The 18,108-nt window shown below is 34.8% G+C and overlaps 2 protein-coding genes across 2 annotated transcripts; one reads left to right on the top strand and one right to left on the bottom strand.

The window, feature by feature from the left end:
• Positions 1-1,938: 1,938 nt before the first annotated feature.
• Positions 1,939-5,192, top strand: LOC143583927 (autophagy-related protein 8C-like). Its single transcript, XM_077066101.1, has 6 exons — positions 1,939-2,031; positions 2,177-2,234; positions 3,867-3,922; positions 4,007-4,059; positions 4,173-4,291; positions 5,006-5,192. Exons 2-6 carry the CDS (start codon positions 2,198-2,200, stop codon positions 5,098-5,100), a joined length of 360 nt encoding a protein of 119 aa, XP_076922216.1. The 5' UTR covers positions 1,939-2,031; positions 2,177-2,197; the 3' UTR covers positions 5,101-5,192.
• A 1,558-nt stretch (positions 5,193-6,750) lies between these two features.
• On the bottom strand, positions 6,751-15,136 carry LOC143583926 (uncharacterized). The gene is made up of 10 exons (XM_077066100.1): positions 14,744-15,136; positions 14,036-14,123; positions 13,871-13,949; positions 13,750-13,795; positions 13,563-13,661; positions 13,400-13,468; positions 12,952-13,294; positions 11,912-12,057; positions 9,553-11,201; positions 6,751-6,949 (listed from the first exon to the last, which is right to left on the bottom strand). The coding sequence occupies exons 1-9, from the start codon at positions 15,113-15,115 to the stop codon at positions 9,681-9,683; spliced, it is 2,763 nt and encodes a 920-aa protein (XP_076922215.1). The 5' UTR covers positions 15,116-15,136; the 3' UTR covers positions 6,751-6,949; positions 9,553-9,680.
• Between the last annotated feature and the right edge of the window lie 2,972 nt (positions 15,137-18,108).

Genomic DNA, 18,108 nt, shown 5'->3' with positions numbered 1-18,108 from the left:
TAACTAAACAAAGATAAACGAACATAAATAAACATATGAACTAATGTGAATGAATATAAACAAACATAAGCAAACTTATATCTGAAAACACATAAATGAACACAAACTAACAAATATAAAACCTTTAAGCAGATGGCATATCCAGATAATATTTAATTATTTTCTCTTAATACATAAACGAACGTTCATGAACATAAATGAACGAACGGAACATGTGTTCATGTTCGTTCATTTAGTGAAACGAACACAAATTTTGTGTTCATGTTCAATCGTTTATTAAATAAACGAACATAAACGAACTTCCTACCGAACGGTTCACGAACAATTTACCGAACGTTCGGTTCATTTACAGGTCTACCTCCCCCCCTAATAATAAAAATACCTATAAAGTAATGTGATGTAATTATTGTGTTTGCCCATTAAGGGAATAAGAAAATGACATTTGTCGTTTTCTTTGTTTTCTTATGATCAAACATGAAAGAGACGAATGGTGACAACATTAATTTATTATATGAAGTCTTGTTATAATCAATCGTAGGATATTAAATTAAAATAATAACATTTAAAAAATAAAATCATTATTGCAAGAAACTACAAGTTCTACCATTATAAAAAAAAAACTTATTATTTCACTTCAACTTCTATTATGAAGAATAAGCAATTGGATGCTATAATGATAATTTAGGGTGAAGAATAACTAGTCAAAACTCGAATATGAAATTACTATTATATAACGTTCCTCTTCGCTCCGAAAAGACGAATATATGAACACGAAGTCTAGACGATAATTTGTTTACTATATTTAGCAATCATGCCAAAGAGGCAAAGAGATTGTCTAGGTCATAATTGGTAATGCTTCAATTATGATGCGTAATCGATAAGGATTGGTGATAATGATATGACTATGAAGTGTCTGAAACATGATGGACCAAACGATTTTCCAAAAGTAACTAACTACCGAAAGAAAAGTATATGTATAGATGCTCAATACAATATAATGAAGTCACAACGAGAGTCTCTTAGAGGGCCTGATTATGGCAAATATGACGAAAAAATAAGTATATGTATAGATGCTCAATACAATATAATACCGATTCAAGTTCGTGTTGACTAGCCACCGCGACAGTGCAACGTCTGTTTTTTTTCTTTTTTACTTATATATGTAAATATGACGAAATTATTTTTTTTTGTCTAGTTCTAGTACCGTAATGTACCTATCGATACCAACCAAATTCATGCCAACTCACCTCTGCGACGCCCGTATTTTACCAGCTAAATAAACACTAATTTAAATACGTTATTTTTGCTCGTATCAAAACCTATACGAATGTCTCTACCACTCCGAGCATTCACTATTTTATTTTTCATATTTAGTGACACTTTACCTAACTAATACTGACCAAATTCGTATCGCTTCGATCATAAATAAGTCGTACGTGTGCCAATACTAATTTAGCCTTTTACATATTCAATTTTTTTTACTTACCATGTGTACTATAATAAACTTAATCGATACTTACTGAATTTGCGTTTGGTTACTTAGTTTATATTATTTAAAGGTGCAAAACCGGGTGTTATTCGGGAGTTGAACCGGGTAGGAACCAGTTCCGGGTATGGTCAACAAAAGTTAAAACTGGGTCGGATAGGAACCGGTTTCGGGTATAGTCGGGTACTTGGCCAGCTTTTGACCAGATCTTTCTTGTTTCAGGTAGAATGGGGTCGAGTTTTGACCGGGTAAAGGCGAAACCAGTTTCAGCAGATTCGATTTTGGGTACACGTACAAGAAGAAACCCAATACCATGTCATACATACGGGTCAGGTAATAGTAGAAACCAGTTTTGGGTCGAGTCTAGAACGGGTATTACCGTATTAATGGATATATAATGGGCCAGAAAAAAAGGCCCATAGAGACGAAGATATTATTATTATTATTATTATCAAAACGGTAGCGTATCACTATAACCCAGTTTCCTCTTTTCTATACGCTGTTGCCCTAATCCACAAACAAACAAACAAATATCTTCTCCTTCGGTACGATTTTCTTTCAATTTATTATTTAAGTTTCATTTGCAATTCCAGTTGATTTATACGATTTAATGTAATTTAATTAATCAAATCCTTGATCTGATCTGTGCTTATTGATTATTATTATTATTGATTTTTATTTTTTTTGCAGTTGTTTTGTCGATCGATCGCCATGGCCAAAAGCTCATTCAAACTCGAACATCCTCTCGGTATTATTATTATTATTATTATTATTATTATTATTATTATTATTATTTGAATCTGAGATCGTATCTGTGTGTTTTAAGTTATAACCTAATTTAGATATTTTTAATCATGTTATTATTATTATTATTATTATTAGATGAATAAGATCTAGGCGGTGAATTTAATTCTAATGTGATGATTATGATTTATGATTAGTTAATTACTTCAGTTTTAGTTTTGTTAATATATGTAGGCCATATTTGTCTTTTTAAATATGTTTGTAGCCTGTAATATTGAAACATATGAAGTTATACAGCTTAAGGAAATAATGCTTTTAACTGTTGTAAGAACCGGTCTAGGTCGGCGAGTACTCAGGTGCTCGTTAGGGTACCGAGGTGAGTTTCTTCAACTCGGCCAACATTATTTGGAATCGGTCGAACTCGGAAAGCTCGTTCAAGTCGGATTTAGTTATAATCTAGATCCACATTCGTTATTATGTGTTTCAGGTTATCGTAATTTAAAGATGATTAAATCATGTTATGATTTATGGTTAGTTGATTGCCTTGATTATTGTTCTGTTAACTATAGATTTTTATGGTGGATTTTGATTATTAACTTAGGGTTTACGTACATGAATGTCTATCTGTTCTTTAAATATGTTTGTAACCTGTAATATTAAGTCATGTAAAGTTATGCAGCTTAGAAAATAATGTTTTTCATTTTGTGTACTTTATCTGAAATCCGAAACTTGAACATTCTCTTAACCGAGATTGTTATTGTGTGTTTTAAGCTATCGTAATTCAGAGCGTTCGAAATCATAACTTTTGATTAGTTGATTTTATAGGTTTTCATGATAACTTTTGATTGTTAGGTTATTTAGGGTTTATGTAAATGAAGGCCATATATGTCTTTTTATCATATTTGTAACTATTAATATTGAGTTATGTGAAGGTATGCGGCTTAGGAAATAATGCTCTTTAATTTTGTGTACTTAATCTGCAATATTAGACGTTTTTGAGATCTTGTTTTTTAAAAGAGACACAAGGTAATGGCCTTGGTGTTTTTGTCTAAACACGGCAACAAAAGTCCAAAAAGCACGGGTGAGGTGCGCTTTTGTGACATAAAATGCGCTTTGAGGCCCACATTTTTTTACACGGATCATATTATGCTTTAAAATGTTGCACCACGTGCTTTTTAGGTTGTATATGTAAGTAATATGTATACTAAGTTCTATGTGATGCTAATTTATAGCTAAATGGTGGATATAGCATGCTTTGCGCTTCGGTTTTAGACTCTCGTTTTTGTGTGTTTTTTGGATTTTTGAAACCAAGTTTGAGATTGCTTATCTGCTTTTTATGTTTGATATCGTGTTATTGAGGATGTTTGGCTGTTTGGGATTGGTTATCCAAACTGTTTATCATGTGTGATTTGTGAGTTAAGTAAGCAGTTTGAAGTTGGTTACTGTAAGCTACTTATTTAAAAAAGGAACAAGAAGATAAACCGTTTAATAAGTAATCCCAAACACTCTTAATGATCTAATGTTTTGCTTGATTTAATTGCATAAGAAATAACTTATTATTACTATGGTATGATTCATTATACAATCGGAAATATGTGACACATCGTATCTTATATATATGTGAATTTGTTTTCAGAAAGGCGCCAAGCTGAAGCTGCTCGTATCAGGGAGAAATATCCCGACAGAATTCCGGTAATAAATTTGATTCTGTGTTTTTATTTATATGCTTACATGTATAGATTTGTATTGTTTTTTCACTCTTGTTCTGCTTTACAGGTTATTGTGGAGAAGGCTGAACGAAGTGACATACCTGACATAGACAAGAAAAAGTTTGTCACTGTTTTGTTGTTTATGATATTGATTTAATTGTTACGTGCTTTTCACCGATATCATATGTTGTTTTTAAGTTATAATATATTTTTTTAATAAATGATGGATGCAGATATCTGGTACCTGCTGATCTTTCTGTTGGACAATTTGTATATGTGGTTAGAAAGAGGATTAAGCTCAGTGCTGAGAAGGCTATCTTTATCTTTGTCAAGAACATTCTCCCACCTACTGGTTAGTACACAATCTTTAGTGCAATAGTTACTCGTTGCAAACTGGGCAAGTTGAAATGGTTCAGGTCGGAGGTCGTGTTAGTTATCGAGTAGAGGCTACATCAGATGTCAACAAGAACTATGGCTTATTGTTGATATCTACACATTGCAAGTCAAGAATCTTGATTTCTTGACTACAAACATGAATATGGGGCCGGAAGAGGAAGACAAACAAGGTATAAGCGCGTGTCTGTTTGTTCTCGAAAAGTGCAAGTTAGTATTGAGATTTACAAATTACAAATTTGAGGATGCAACATGACTGCTATATGCTGAATACGAAATCGGAACACATTCGTAAGCACTTATGGAATGTCAACAAGACATGTTGATACAAATTTTGGTCGACAAAAACTCAAAACAACATAGTTTTTGTCGATCCATTTGTGCTCACAACTGTGTTTAGTTTTGTCATTAGTGCATAGTAATCGTTACCTGTCCTCCATTTTGTATGATCCAATGTTAACTTTCATCATTTCGGATCAAACACCCCACACTTATATCTTGTTTGTTTCCCTGCTTCATATTCTCGTTTGTGGTAAAAAAAAACTAGGATTCTAGACTTGTGACTGTGAGTCTCCGACCCATAACAGTCGACATGAATGCACCTTGTATTTTTTAATCGAAATTTCATTGTAATTTACAAAACTCATACTTATTTATTCGATGTGATTGTTAGCTGCGATGATGTCTGCAATCTACGAGGAAAACAAAGATGAAGATGGTTTTCTTTACATGACATACAGTGGCGAGAACACATTCGGATTGGTCTGAGGGTATGATGTTTGGAAGACATGAAGAATCTGTTAATGTAAATATGGCTATAAGATGACATGGAATGTGTACATTCTTCCTTCGAAATCATGTCCTGCTTTTTTCGGTTTCACTGTGAACGGTTTCTTAGTATTTTACGAATTAATAGTCTTTGTATGCGTGAAATCACACTGGGGATTATCGTGTTTGTCTGTTGCTTATCTAATCGTTCATCTTTAATTAATTGACTTAGTATGTAAGTTTCTTCCGGTCCGGTTCGGCTATTTGGATAGTCAAATAAGCAATAATTTTTTTTTCGGTCCGGTTTGGCTGTTCTAGTCGGCAATCGGATTGTATTAAAAAAATAATCAAACAAAATATCATATATCTAAAGAATGTGTGAACGTCAGTAAAAATGCATAACTAAATTACAATGCATCTAAAATTTTTTCTCCATGGGTTTTTACTTTTTGAAGCTCAATCATAACATTATCGAGTTTAACATCTTAAGCAAGTCATTCACAATGAAACAAATTATCGTTTAAAATGGGCATTAAATTCACATTTTAATCATGTATTGGATTAAAAATTGAATAAAGATCGATTGGTTGGATATTGGGCTAAAAAATTGAGTATTAAATTCAAATTTAATTGATTTGTTGTTTATATTACATTTATATAATTATAATTAATAATTATAAAAATCATCATTTTTTTTATTATGGTTGGTCTCTTTCATAGGATCGTTATCAAAATTCTACAGGGTCAAAAGTCAAAATTTAACAGAGGTTGGTCGGATTTTATCACAATAATAGCACCGAAAAAAAAAATTCACATGAGATGGGGGACCCCCTCTACCTTAAGAGTAGGTCCGTCAACTCTTAATTACGTCAAAAATTCGTTACTAGTTCTTTACGAGACGAGTATAGGAATCAAAGAACCAGCAACATTAACAATATAACATGGTATACGAATCAAAACACCAGTTTTTAAAATGACATTGAATACCCTTTTGTCTAAGCGAACCAAGAACATTAAGGGACCGTCTCGTTATGTCATATAATTAAAAAACAAATCGTTACATGTATGGACCTCAAAATGGTCAAATCGGCTCTTCGGATTAGGCGACTCAAATCAATTTAGCATGTTCCTTTTGGTAATATAGGCGTGTTTAGGTTTAAAATCTAATATTAAACTAAATTATGTTCATAATTTAGACAGAATTACAAATTTTGTCCTTTAAATATATGCGATTTATGAATCAGATCTTTTAAAAATTTAATTTGTAGGCGGCGTCCTTTATATGACAAAATACATTCGCCTTTTGTCTGTCTTTTACACTAACTGTCATCCAAAAACTCAGTTAAATTCAAACATACCAAGACTTAACGGGGATTTTGTTATATTTTATTTAGTTTCTTTTTCTAATAATATATTTAATTTGTTTTTTTAATTATAAATACTTAAATAGTATGCATAAAAAAACTTAAATGCCCTCACATGTCAGTTTGTCAAAAGGACGAAAATCATACACATGACATGTAAAGGACACCGTCTGCAAATAAACCTTTTAAAGAACATAATCCATAAATTGCATATGCTTAAAAGACAAAATTTGTAAATCTGTCTATAATTTATAAATATGAATAAACAACCAGAACCAGTCTATTCGACGGTCCATTAACAGGCGAGTCGTAAAAACGTCAAACATAAACACACGACTCGCTTTAAAAACTTATACATATATCAAAGATTAACCAAGATATATATATTTAACTATAGCAGAAATATAATTTCATCTATCTCATAAACCAACACTACCAAGATTTTCATTTTCTGTACATAATAAAACAACGAACCACAACACGAACTCACTCGCTCAACCCAGCGCCCCGACTGTCACAACGTCAAGATCCACTAACGGAGTTTTACCGTCAGAGAGTGAACTAACAGGATCGGAATCATTAGTTATAATCAAACCATAAAACAAAGTTTCAAAACCATGAAAACATTTACGAGTAATTAAATGCGGAAGCGTAAAACCATAGCAAACAATGTTACGTCACGCAGGACGACTTAAAACCCATTGATAATAGTTTAAAATAAGTTTTGCATAATTAAAAGTGTTTCAAGCAATGCATGTTCCTAAACCGCGCGCCCGCCTCGGCTACCTGAGAATAACATACTAAAAGTGTCAACACAAGGTTGGTGAGTTCACAAGTTTATATAAAAATAAAGCGTTTAGCGTTTGCGTTCAGCGTTTTGCGTTACAGCGTTTTGCGTTACAGATAGTGTTATGTCAATTATATATCTATAGGTAGCTAGCCTATAAAACAAGTATCACTAAGTGTTCAACACCGAAGCTGACTGTTTATCATTTGCCTTGCCACCAGGTCATCCAGACCATGGTATGTGTTTAGCCAAGATTACACCCACTTGACCTCCAGTCGAGTTTAGCGTTGGGTGGGGTTTGTCAAACCCAGTAGTACTACTCAACAATGACTCGCTATTATCCAATATTAAACGGTTCGATGTGAATGAAGGACTTTAGTTATTGCGTTTGTCACTTAGTCTTTACAAGTGATATATAATCTATATTAACAAAATCTTAAATGCGTTTCGGAGTATGTTATCTCCTCCAAGTGAAAAGCGTTTAAAAAGTTTAAAAGGGGAAAGTGAAACTCACTGTTTGCGAAGTATTCCCAAAATAATTCACCAAGATGCGCGTCACAGAAAAACTCTCTCTAGCGTTCTAAAACAATAAAGAGATTCTTCTAAGTGTCGGAATATTATCAAGTCTCTAGACCCGGCACATAATACCTATGCACATAACATGTTTCGTGTTTCGTTTGTGAATCGTGTGACTCTAACCAATGTATTTGTGATACGTTACATGTGTAAGCAATTATATACATGTCATGTATTCATAAAGTACATCACTAGCAATTTACTCCACGTAAGGGCAATTTGGTCAACACATAACAATTAACTATCCGTTATTCCCCATGAGGGCAATTTGGTCAAATCATGACAATCAATTAGCAATTATTCCCCGCAAGGGCAATTTGGTCAAAACATAACAATTATATAGCAAGTATCATGTTTCATGCATTTTCACAAAATTCAGCAGCTAGTTTCACCGAGACAGAATTCTACCTGAAAAACTAGTCTATTTCACCGATCATAGCATCACAATTAATTTACCAAAAATCATCACAAAAGCATATATGTCTTAGGTTTCCAGAACATATTTTATTATATTTTTATTCCACATAGGTTTCTCACAATCAACAAATCATTACAGCAAACTCATAACAGTCAAATTCATGCGCAACAGAATGTTATTTGAAATTCCCGTTAAACGAGAAATCCAATAAATGCAAGACCACTTGGGTTAGGTTCCTAACTCAATAAGCCAACTTCCAGAAGTGGAACCAACCCAATTGGTCTCGTAGTTCATGAGATATAACATTTACAAAACAACCTAACAGCAGGTCTAACAGCTCAGCTTTGCACAACGTTTTTATAAAATCATAAAAGTTAACCTTTACTTTTATCAATAATCTCAACCAATTCTCACATTTACACTTCGTTACAGTCAATTAAACATCAATAACACAATCTGTCCAGAAACTGTTTGCATCCAAACTCAACATATTAACTATCTATGGATCATCATACATTCATATAACACTCTAGACTCCATAATCACTATCCATGCACATCAATTACACATTACATACATGATTAGGGTTTTTGTTTGAACTCAAATCAAAGACACAAGCAATTAACATGTAACAATATCCAATCTAGTTCTCAAATCATCATCAAATCAACAACAATTATATTAATTACATACACACATAAAATCGGCTTTTAGGGTTTTCAATTAACCCATTAAACATCAAAATCAAGTATAGAGGATGCATAGGATAGTCGATTATACCTTCCTAGCACCTTAATCTTCAATCAAGAGCTTGAGATTGAGTGTATGTATGTGTATATAGGTGACGGCAGCCAAGGAGCCAAGGGGGGGTGGGTTTCCGATCGGGATTGTGTGGGGAATAATAATAATAAGTTAGGGTTTATTATTAATATTTATAAAAATACCATGTTACACTTTGGCCCCTCCACTTCTAAGTATTACTTATCTTGCTTAACTAACTTGTTTACATCTTGAGTTAGTGTTTATAACGATGTTATCACACAACACATAAGTCTAACACACAATTATCACATAATTACTGTTTTGACGTTTTTCGTTTATTCACCAATCGTTTGCGTCAACTCGTTCGCGTTTCGGTGCAATTCCCGAAAGACTACACATGTAGTAAGTGTTAAGCGTCATTTAAACCCTAGTTTAAATGTAATGAGGTGTGCGTTATAGATTCAGTGATCTTAAGTTTGAATTGACGGGGTTGAGTTAACGGAGTTAACCTGAAATTGACGATTGTCACACCGACCCGACCCAACCCGACCAGGTTCATGAACCTTACCCATTACACTTTTTCTACACGCCCCCGGTTATCGTTTTCCACCCCATAATAACCTCAAAATCAAAACATAGGGGCTACAAATCATGTACCTTGAGTTTTTAACTTTTACAGCTGCAAAGCTAAATCAGGCTGTTGAGAATCAACCAACATACCGGTAGATTTTCTCACGGGTGACCCGAGAGACTGGTACCCGATGTTAAGATCCGGGGGTCGGGATTCTTGTCTTGGTCTTGGTTGTTGTTGCATTTGAGGTGGGACCCCCCTCCAACCGGACTGCACTTGAAACCGTGAAAGATCGACGGTTGCTACCATTTGAGGAAACCCGACGTGTTTGTTTTGAAGTTGATATTCGTTGACCGGTTGTTGGAATGAGTTGAACTCGCCACGGAAACGTGTTACTTGAGGCTGCTGGCGGTCACGGGTCGGGTTGTATAAAGAATCAGCTGATATTTGTTGCTTGCGGTGGGGGTTTCGGTTTTCCAGTAACGGCGGTTTAATGAAGCCTCCTGCACCGCCTAATGACATCCATGCCTGAGCAGCCGTTAAAGCGACATTGTTTGAATCGTCTCGTTTTGACCCGAAACCAAAACTGTTTGTATTATTTTGTTGTTGTTGTTGACTTTCTTGGGCTAACATTTTCATCATTTGAACCGGGTCGCTAAGGCCTTGCAGGCCCCGAGTCATATTATTATTATTATTATTATTATTATTATTATTATTATCCATCACAACCATTCTGTTACAATCCAGACCAACTGGTTTACTTGGTAACGCAGGGGCAAATCTGTCATTTTTACTGCCCGGATTCTTAAAAGAGTCTTTACTAAGGCCTTGCAGGTCCCGCCTAGGGGACATAATATTATTATTACTATTATTTTCCATCTTAACGATTCTGTTACAATCCAGACCAACTTGTTGACTCGGTATCCCAGGGGCAAATCTGTCATTGTTACTGCCCGGATTCTTAAAAGAGCCCAAAGACGCAAGCTTTCCGTTTCTAGAAACAGGTTTTGATGGAGCATCGGAAGCATTAGAAACCGGTCTTTTTGAAACAAAATCAGCAGCAGAAGTTACATGTAACGGAGGTGGATGATTAAGTTCCGCTCGGGCCTGTTCAACTCGGGCCTGTTCAACTCGGGCCTGTTCGACTCGTGGTGGGCCCGTGTTTTCGGGCCTTGTAAAGTTCCTGGATAGTGAGTTCTGATGCATAAGATGAGAACCAGGAAAGAAAGAAGTTCTTGGGCTCAGGTTCGGGTTCGGGCTCGGATCTTTGCGGCGTTGTCTAGGAGATTCTTGCTTTACAAGAACTGCAGGGTTAAAACGGTCATTTACCTCTTTAACGTCCACATGGATTTTAGGTGTTTGTGAAGCCTTTTGGATGTTTTTAACATCAGAAGGAATCTTGAAATGTGCAAGAAAATTTGGTTCTTTTAAGGTGCAGTTTTCGGGAAGTAGTACAGGAGTTGGAAGTGGTTCGTATTCACCGACCCAACCGGGCCCAAATTTGACACCTTCAGGTAAAGCTTGCTCGATTGTGTGAGATGCGATTTTCCAAGCAACGGGCCCGAGAGTTGCAGCAAAACAGGCCAAGCTTCGAGCATAGGAATGATCTACATGGAGCCCAACCTGATTTCCAAAGATTGAATAACAAGAGTCAATTAATCAGTTATAATATAACGAGTTGTATAATAAGATAATGTTCGGGTGCCACATAGGTAAATGTTGTTTTTGTTACAAACCGCCAACTCAGCATGCCAAATCAGATTTTAAACCAACTTACGAAAACCTTTAATTCTCCTCCAGTGGTTATTACCCGTTTCAAACCGCCACCTCATCACTTACTATTCCCTTTATTTAATCTATATCTTTTATAATTAATTATTTTATATTTTGTACGTATTAAATAATTAAAAAAACATAAAAAATGTTACTAAAGCGCGCACACACACACATTAAAATAAAACTTACAACATGCAATATTTAAAAAAAACACACCTAATATAATAAACAAAAATAAAAGCATACTTAAACCTAAATAATAACCAATGTGAATCAAGAGGCCGTATGCTTCGGCTTTCTTTCATTTTTTTTCTTTTCTTAATGAAAAAAATTAATAACTACTTAATGTATACTTTGTTAAATATAAAACTAATATGAATGGGGCCCATCTCAAGTGTTTGTAGTTGTTTGTGTTTACAAACTTTGTAAGAAGTGTTTGTAAATTCAAACACGTGCCACATCACCCCATTGGAGAAGCTCTACCTACATAGACTCCACATAGGCATTACTTTGCAGATGTGGATGACACATAGATTAATATTACTATTTCGACTTACAGGAATGAACTGCTTGCTTTCACCATCGAATGTTGAAAGAACAGAGTCCAACTCGGCTACTGGTTCAAGAGGTATGCTGTATGTTGCCCGTCGGTTTTCATCAAGTACAGATGGTTTCCTTCCAAGTTTAGACGTGCATACTTTCTCTGAAAAAGAACAGTTTAGTATAAATATATGTAGGCATAATGAATATAGCTTTACGAATGAGGACTTCAAATAACAGCTTTAACATAAGCGCATAACAGAAACGAACTAAATTATTTGAATATAAAAAACATTAGTTTAAGAAATGATACATTTTTAAACAATATTTGGAAAGTAACTATTAATCTATTATACATGTACATAAACACTACATAACAAATAAGACGCTCCGATGAAAATGTCATTTGCTGCTAAAATCATGTAACTTGATTGCTAAGATAAGTAGTAATATAATGTAAGTTGGTATCTATTTAATGTATAATTTCAAATTGGTTAATAAAAGAGGTAAAACACGTAAAGTTGATTTCTTTTCTATGCAGTCGATATCGGTGACATATCGGTTATCGGTCCCTTGGTAAAGTATTAGTAAAAATATCGGTATCGATAATATCGACGATATTGACCAATATTTGACATATCCCGATATAATTGTTTTAAGTCTTAATTATTAATTTTTAGTGTTCAATGTTAGTGTTTTAAGTCTTGACCAGTTTCTACTTGCTACAATTGTTAGTGTTTTGCAAGTTGCAAAAGGTTAATTTGTTCATGCTAGGAGATTATACTGAATTATTAGAGTTAAATTGCTATATATATATATGAATTTTACATGATATTAAAATTACCAATATCCCATCGCGATAACCAATATCTCAAATATCCGTCCTTGACCGATATCCGATATTTTTCCGCATTAACTGCTTAGTTTCTATAATGAAAGTAAGACTTGAAGAGGTTTTGAAGATTAAAAGTGAAGCTTTAGCATGCAAAACATAACTCTCGAATCTAATGCAAACAATCTTTAAAAACATGACAAAAATTAAAGTAAAAACGGGTACCTGGTAGTAGTTCTTGATCTTTATCAAGATTATTATCATTATTATCACCTAATGACGAATTCTCAGCAATCAAGACTTCACCACTAATTTGTCGGGCCGGTGTCTGAGCAGACGAACCATTTGGAAATTCCCCTGTCCGAACGGTTGCATCAGAAAAGGTTTCAGTCCCAACTGGTTCCGGGTCCGGTGTAGTAGTCCGGGCCATTGACTTCTTCAACTGTTTCTTAGGCATTGAAAAACTTGGTGTCGTATTGTGTTCGGATTTGAGTTCTTTTTCAGACTGATCGGTATTAGCCCGTAATCTCTGGAACTTTAGTTTCGCCAGTTCTTGAATAGAGCTTGCCTTACCAAATTATTAGAGCGGTGAGATCAATAAACCGAATAACATTTGCTAAAATACACATAAAAATAATTAAATAATTAAATTTTAAACATCCAAAGTTAATACCTGTTTATAATAAACGGTATCCGGTGCATTATATTGCATTGCATTTGAGCAAATCAGAAACACATCACTCTGCATTCAAGATACACCATTAAACATATATTATGACATTACCGAAGAAGATAATAGTCATCGAACATAATCATATGCAGCATTAAGTACTAACCTCAAATTCTTTCAAAGATAAATACAATCCTTTTGCTAGCTTCTTCCTCACAGTCGCGAAGTCCATCGGATGCTTGATCACATCATGATAGTCCGGAAGCTAAGAGTAAACAACAAATTGCCAAATATATGATTATAAATTCAAAATCAAAATATCAAGAAAACGATACTAAGTAAGTCAAAGCTACCTCGTCGGGATCAACTGGCGCGGCATACACTCCGTAAATATCTTTTCTGTCATAATTAATCCACATCAACATTAGCATAAGTCATTAACTCCAAATAATAATATTAAACCAATTAACTCACTTTTGAAGTTTATCGAGAATCAACTCGAGAGTCTTTTTGTCCGGCATAGGCACTCTCTTCGGATGATCCGAAGCCGTCCCTAATTAATATCCCAATCAACAAATTAGAGTAAATGTAGAACCACAACCAGAACCAGAAGCATTAGCATAACCATTTTTAACTAACCGCAATCAAAATCCAACCCGCCCGCTTCTTCTTCCTCCTCCTCTTCTTCATTTTCTTCTTCCTCTTCATCCAATTTTCGCGTTCTAATCTGTCGAAATGTAACACATTAAAACAACCAAACAACTATACCGCAAAAAGCAAGGTAAAAAGGTAAAGAACAACACTACCACAAAAGTATTCAAACACATAATTACAAATTACACAAAACATAAAGAGACCTACACAAATAAGTAAGCAGAGTGTGTCACACGTAAACAAGAGAGAGAATATAATATAGAGTGGCAGAGAGAGAATATATTTTAGATTCTGCGTGAGAGAGATATTGTGTTGGAGTTAGTTATGACATTTAGTTGACTTTCCGTTACACTCCACAAATTACTTCACTTGGTCACTAAATTCACTTATTAAGTTGTTAGCTGTTATTGTTACATAATATACACAACATATACTGTGACAATAGCAGCTAACAAATTAGTTAGTTGTTAGCTGCTATTGTTACATAATATACTAACTAATTTGTTAGCTGCTATTGTTAGCTGCTATTGTCACATAATATGTTGTGTATATTATGTAACAAAAGCAGCTAACAACTAACAATCCATTAGCTGCTATTGTTGCATCATGCTACAATAATATGGTGCAACAATAGCATCTAACAAAACTAACTTAATTAACTTCCAGATCGAATTAACAAACTACCTCATCGACTCCGTCATCTTTCCGATAAACCTTCCGTTTCTTCATCCGCTTCCGTCCGTACTCCTCGTCCTCATCGGACGAAAAAGAGTTTTCCGATGAGGACGAGGGAGAAACCGACTGCATCGGCGCGTGCGACGACACGCGCCGATGCACGTCGTCATCAAACAACAGCATCCTCAGCTTCTTCTCTCTCCTACTATCATAAAACTTAACGTCGTCAACGTAATCATCTATATCGAAGTTATACCTCACGTTCCTCCGCCGCCGTGTGCTCCGGCGGTCCGGTGACGGCGGCGGTGAAGGAGTGAGGTGAGACGTCCGGTGAGCTCGATCTGTGTTCGCCGGACGTCCGCGTCGCTTCTTCCTCTCGATCTGTGACATATTAATGATTGTTTTTAATTGCATACTTCTCTTTCTTTCTTCGTTGACAGTGTTGTTGTGTGTTTTGTGGTTAGGTTTGGTTTTCTCTCTCTTCTTTTTACTACTCTCTAGTTGCAAAGAGTATTATTATTATTATTATTATTATTATTATTATTATTATTTGTGTCTTGACTTCCGAGCCTGTGTCCGAGGCTGTGTGGATTGGAGTGTGGTACAGAAGGGTTTTTTGTCTTTTAGTTGAAAAAAGAGTTTGAATTTTAACCGAGAATAATTAATGTGACTTGAATTTCTATTTTTAATATTTTTTTCAAGGTTCAACAACTTGCATTTATTGTTTTTTTTTATTTTTAGGTGAAACTATTTTGTATATAAGGTTCCCGCGTTTTTATGATTGAACCGATGTGAAAATCGAATCGAAACCGAATCGGTTAAAACCGATTATGTAGAAACCGGTTTGGAACCGATTGAAACTACAGATTCGGAACTGGTTTATAATTTTCTCCACAAAAACCGGTTTCAAACCGGTTAACCAAATCAAAACCGGTCAAAACCCGAACCGAAACCGATTGTAACATGGTAAGAAATTGGTTTCAACCCGAACCGAAACCGATCATAAACCGGTTTTGACTTTTGTTGACCAAACCGAAATGGTTTTAACCTGAACCGGTTTTGAGTTTTAAACCGGTTTGTGCACCTCTAGTTGGAATGGTTGTGTAACTTAAGTATTTCAAAGTTTTTGGTTTGGAGTTTGTTAAAGTCCATGAACGTTTTGGTATAATGGAGAAGTTTTGACTTAGTTATAACGATGTGTGAAGTCACAAAGTCAATGCTTAGGAGGTGATCGTGTTAAATATTTGTAATTTTCAGATAAAATCGCAAAATTACATTGTTAAGCGAATAAACGGTAGTGACCGGGGTCACTACTGGTAGGTATGAGATCGGTGTCGTACCGGTATCAAAAATCCCGTTCACGAAAATCACAAATTCTAGGTACCGGTACCGAAATATTTTGTTCGATACCGGAATGGTACCGGTATTAAGTGTAAAAATGCGGAAAATATTTATACCGTACCGATCCAGAAACTCAAAATTTTGGCACCGGTATCGGATTTGCTCATCCATAACTGTTGGGTCCTTCTTATATTGCGCCTCTGCTTTGGTGTTTAGAACGATTCTGATAAATTTAGTAAGTTAGATGGAAGAGATAAAAGTTAGCGGTTGTCTTTTGGTTATGAATAGATCGAGATTGAATGGGTTGTATTGAGAATGTATGTGGCCTTGTAGTGTTTTAGTTCTTCTTTTGGAAGGTTGTGTCGGGTGCGTCTAGGTTATTGTCGCTCTAAAAAAATTATTATTTTAATAAAAACAATCAATTTTTTTTAAATGGTTAAAAACTTAAAGTGGTTTGGTTAAATTATAATTATGAAAAAAAATCACTAAGTAATAACTAAATCCAAATTATAAAGAGTTAAAGAACCATTAAATTTGAGTGATTTAAGTTAAACTTAGTTCCTTTTTCTTTTCCATTTTTTTTATAAATAAGTTGAAAACTTGAAATCATGGTTGTAGTTGATACTTGATAGGAAAAAATAAAAAAATAAAAAAGAATTTTATGTTAACTAATAACTACTGGTCTACTAACTTCTGATTCCACTGTTGCTACTACAGAAAACCTCAACCAACCCACCTCTTAATCAAGGGGACCATGAAAAATATTGATGTTTACTGCTTATCATTTTCCAAATAAATATGAACCATTTGACTATGGTATCTATAGATCTATTGATATGTACATACATATACATATGTATATAATCTTTGATTGGTGGCTGAAATATCTCTGAATTATTAGTATGAGATTCAAAATATTAGCTTTAATATATTTGTTGGTAGTTACTTTGCATGATAAAAAAAATATTGATGACAACTAAGAAATAAATATGGGTATAGGATTAAATTCCAGTTTATTTTATTTTAGTGGAATAGTCTATTAATGAAAGAAAAACTCTTAGGTTATGTGTAGTGGAGGTGCTTCAAAATTAACGACTTGCGTCATTTGACGTCCAGCAAAAAATAAGTTTTTGTTTTAAGGATATAAGACCAAGCGTAGTCGGGACGTTTTCCTGGCGTTTTGCCCTATAACGCCGGGGGCACACCGCCCCCTCCGGCGTTTTGGGGTTTTTCTTTTTCCGGCGTTTTGTATAAAACGCGAGAAGTGTCTCACTTTTCAAGGCCTGATTCACCAAATTAGCTTTCTCCAACATAGATTCATGAATTTTGACCGGATCTCTCACCGGAATGGCTCCAACATGTACGACTTGTACGAATTGAAATCAAACGATTGGGGGTCTTTGACTTTGGTCAGAATTGCAGAGATTGGCAAGGAAAATGATCTAGATTTCCAGGTGAGAGGTTGAGGATGAAGGTGTAAAAATGGCAGAATTTTTTTTTGGTTTTAGGGTGGGTGGGTTAAAAAGAAAGATACATATACAATTTTGTATTCAATTATTACTTAAATGAATTATTATATAAAAAAACAAAAATAATTAATAGTGACCGGGTGCCACGTGGCGGATAACGCCTGGGGGTGAGGCTTTATAACTACACCATGTTTTTGTAAAAAATCATAACTCTGACTGAGCGCCACGTGGCGCATAATGCCTGGTAGTTGGGCTTTATGACTACTCATGGTCTAATGGTGTTGTAGCCCATCACACACACACAAATATATATATATATATATATATGTATATATATTACACACACAACATATTAAAATAATAATATTTCCCACAAATTGACCCGGACAAAAATTTGTCGCCCCCCCCCCCCCCCAAATCGCCCCTTTTGTAGCCCGAGGGCAGTGTTCACAAAAAAAATACCCCCGTTGCCTTGTTTTGTCGCTCCACTATGGGCAGCCTTACAGCAACCTCACACGATTGAATTATGATACAAAGAAGAAAAGAATCATTGTATAATGTAATGAATAGCCG

Source organism: Bidens hawaiensis, unplaced genomic scaffold (assembly GCF_021521415.1).
Source record: "Bidens hawaiensis isolate Kalapana, Puna unplaced genomic scaffold, B.hawaiensis_p1.1 tig00032733_1, whole genome shotgun sequence".
NCBI lineage: Eukaryota > Viridiplantae > Streptophyta > Magnoliopsida > Asterales > Asteraceae > Bidens > Bidens hawaiensis.
This window is presented reverse-complemented; position numbering and strand designations above follow the sequence as displayed.

Excerpts from the sequence above, each read along its gene's own strand:
- LOC143583927 (XM_077066101.1), top strand. The coding sequence starts at position 2,198 with ATGGCCAAAAGCTCATTCAAACTCGAACATCCTCTCG. Across the intron at positions 2,235-3,866 it reads CAAACTCGAACATCCTCTCG|AAAGGCGCCAAGCTGAAGCT; the intron begins GTATTATTATTA and ends ATTTGTTTTCAG. Across the intron at positions 3,923-4,006 it reads AATATCCCGACAGAATTCCG|GTTATTGTGGAGAAGGCTGA; the intron begins GTAATAAATTTG and ends TCTGCTTTACAG.
- LOC143583926 (XM_077066100.1), bottom strand. The coding sequence starts at position 15,115 with ATGTCACAGATCGAGAGGAAGAAGCGACGCGGACGTCCGGCGAACACA. Across the intron at positions 14,124-14,743 it reads TTTATCGGAAAGATGACGGA|ATTAGAACGCGAAAATTGGA; the intron begins GTCGATGAGGTA and ends ACATTTCGACAG. Across the intron at positions 13,796-13,870 it reads ATTCTCGATAAACTTCAAAA|AAAAGATATTTACGGAGTGT; the intron begins GTGAGTTAATTG and ends TAATTATGACAG.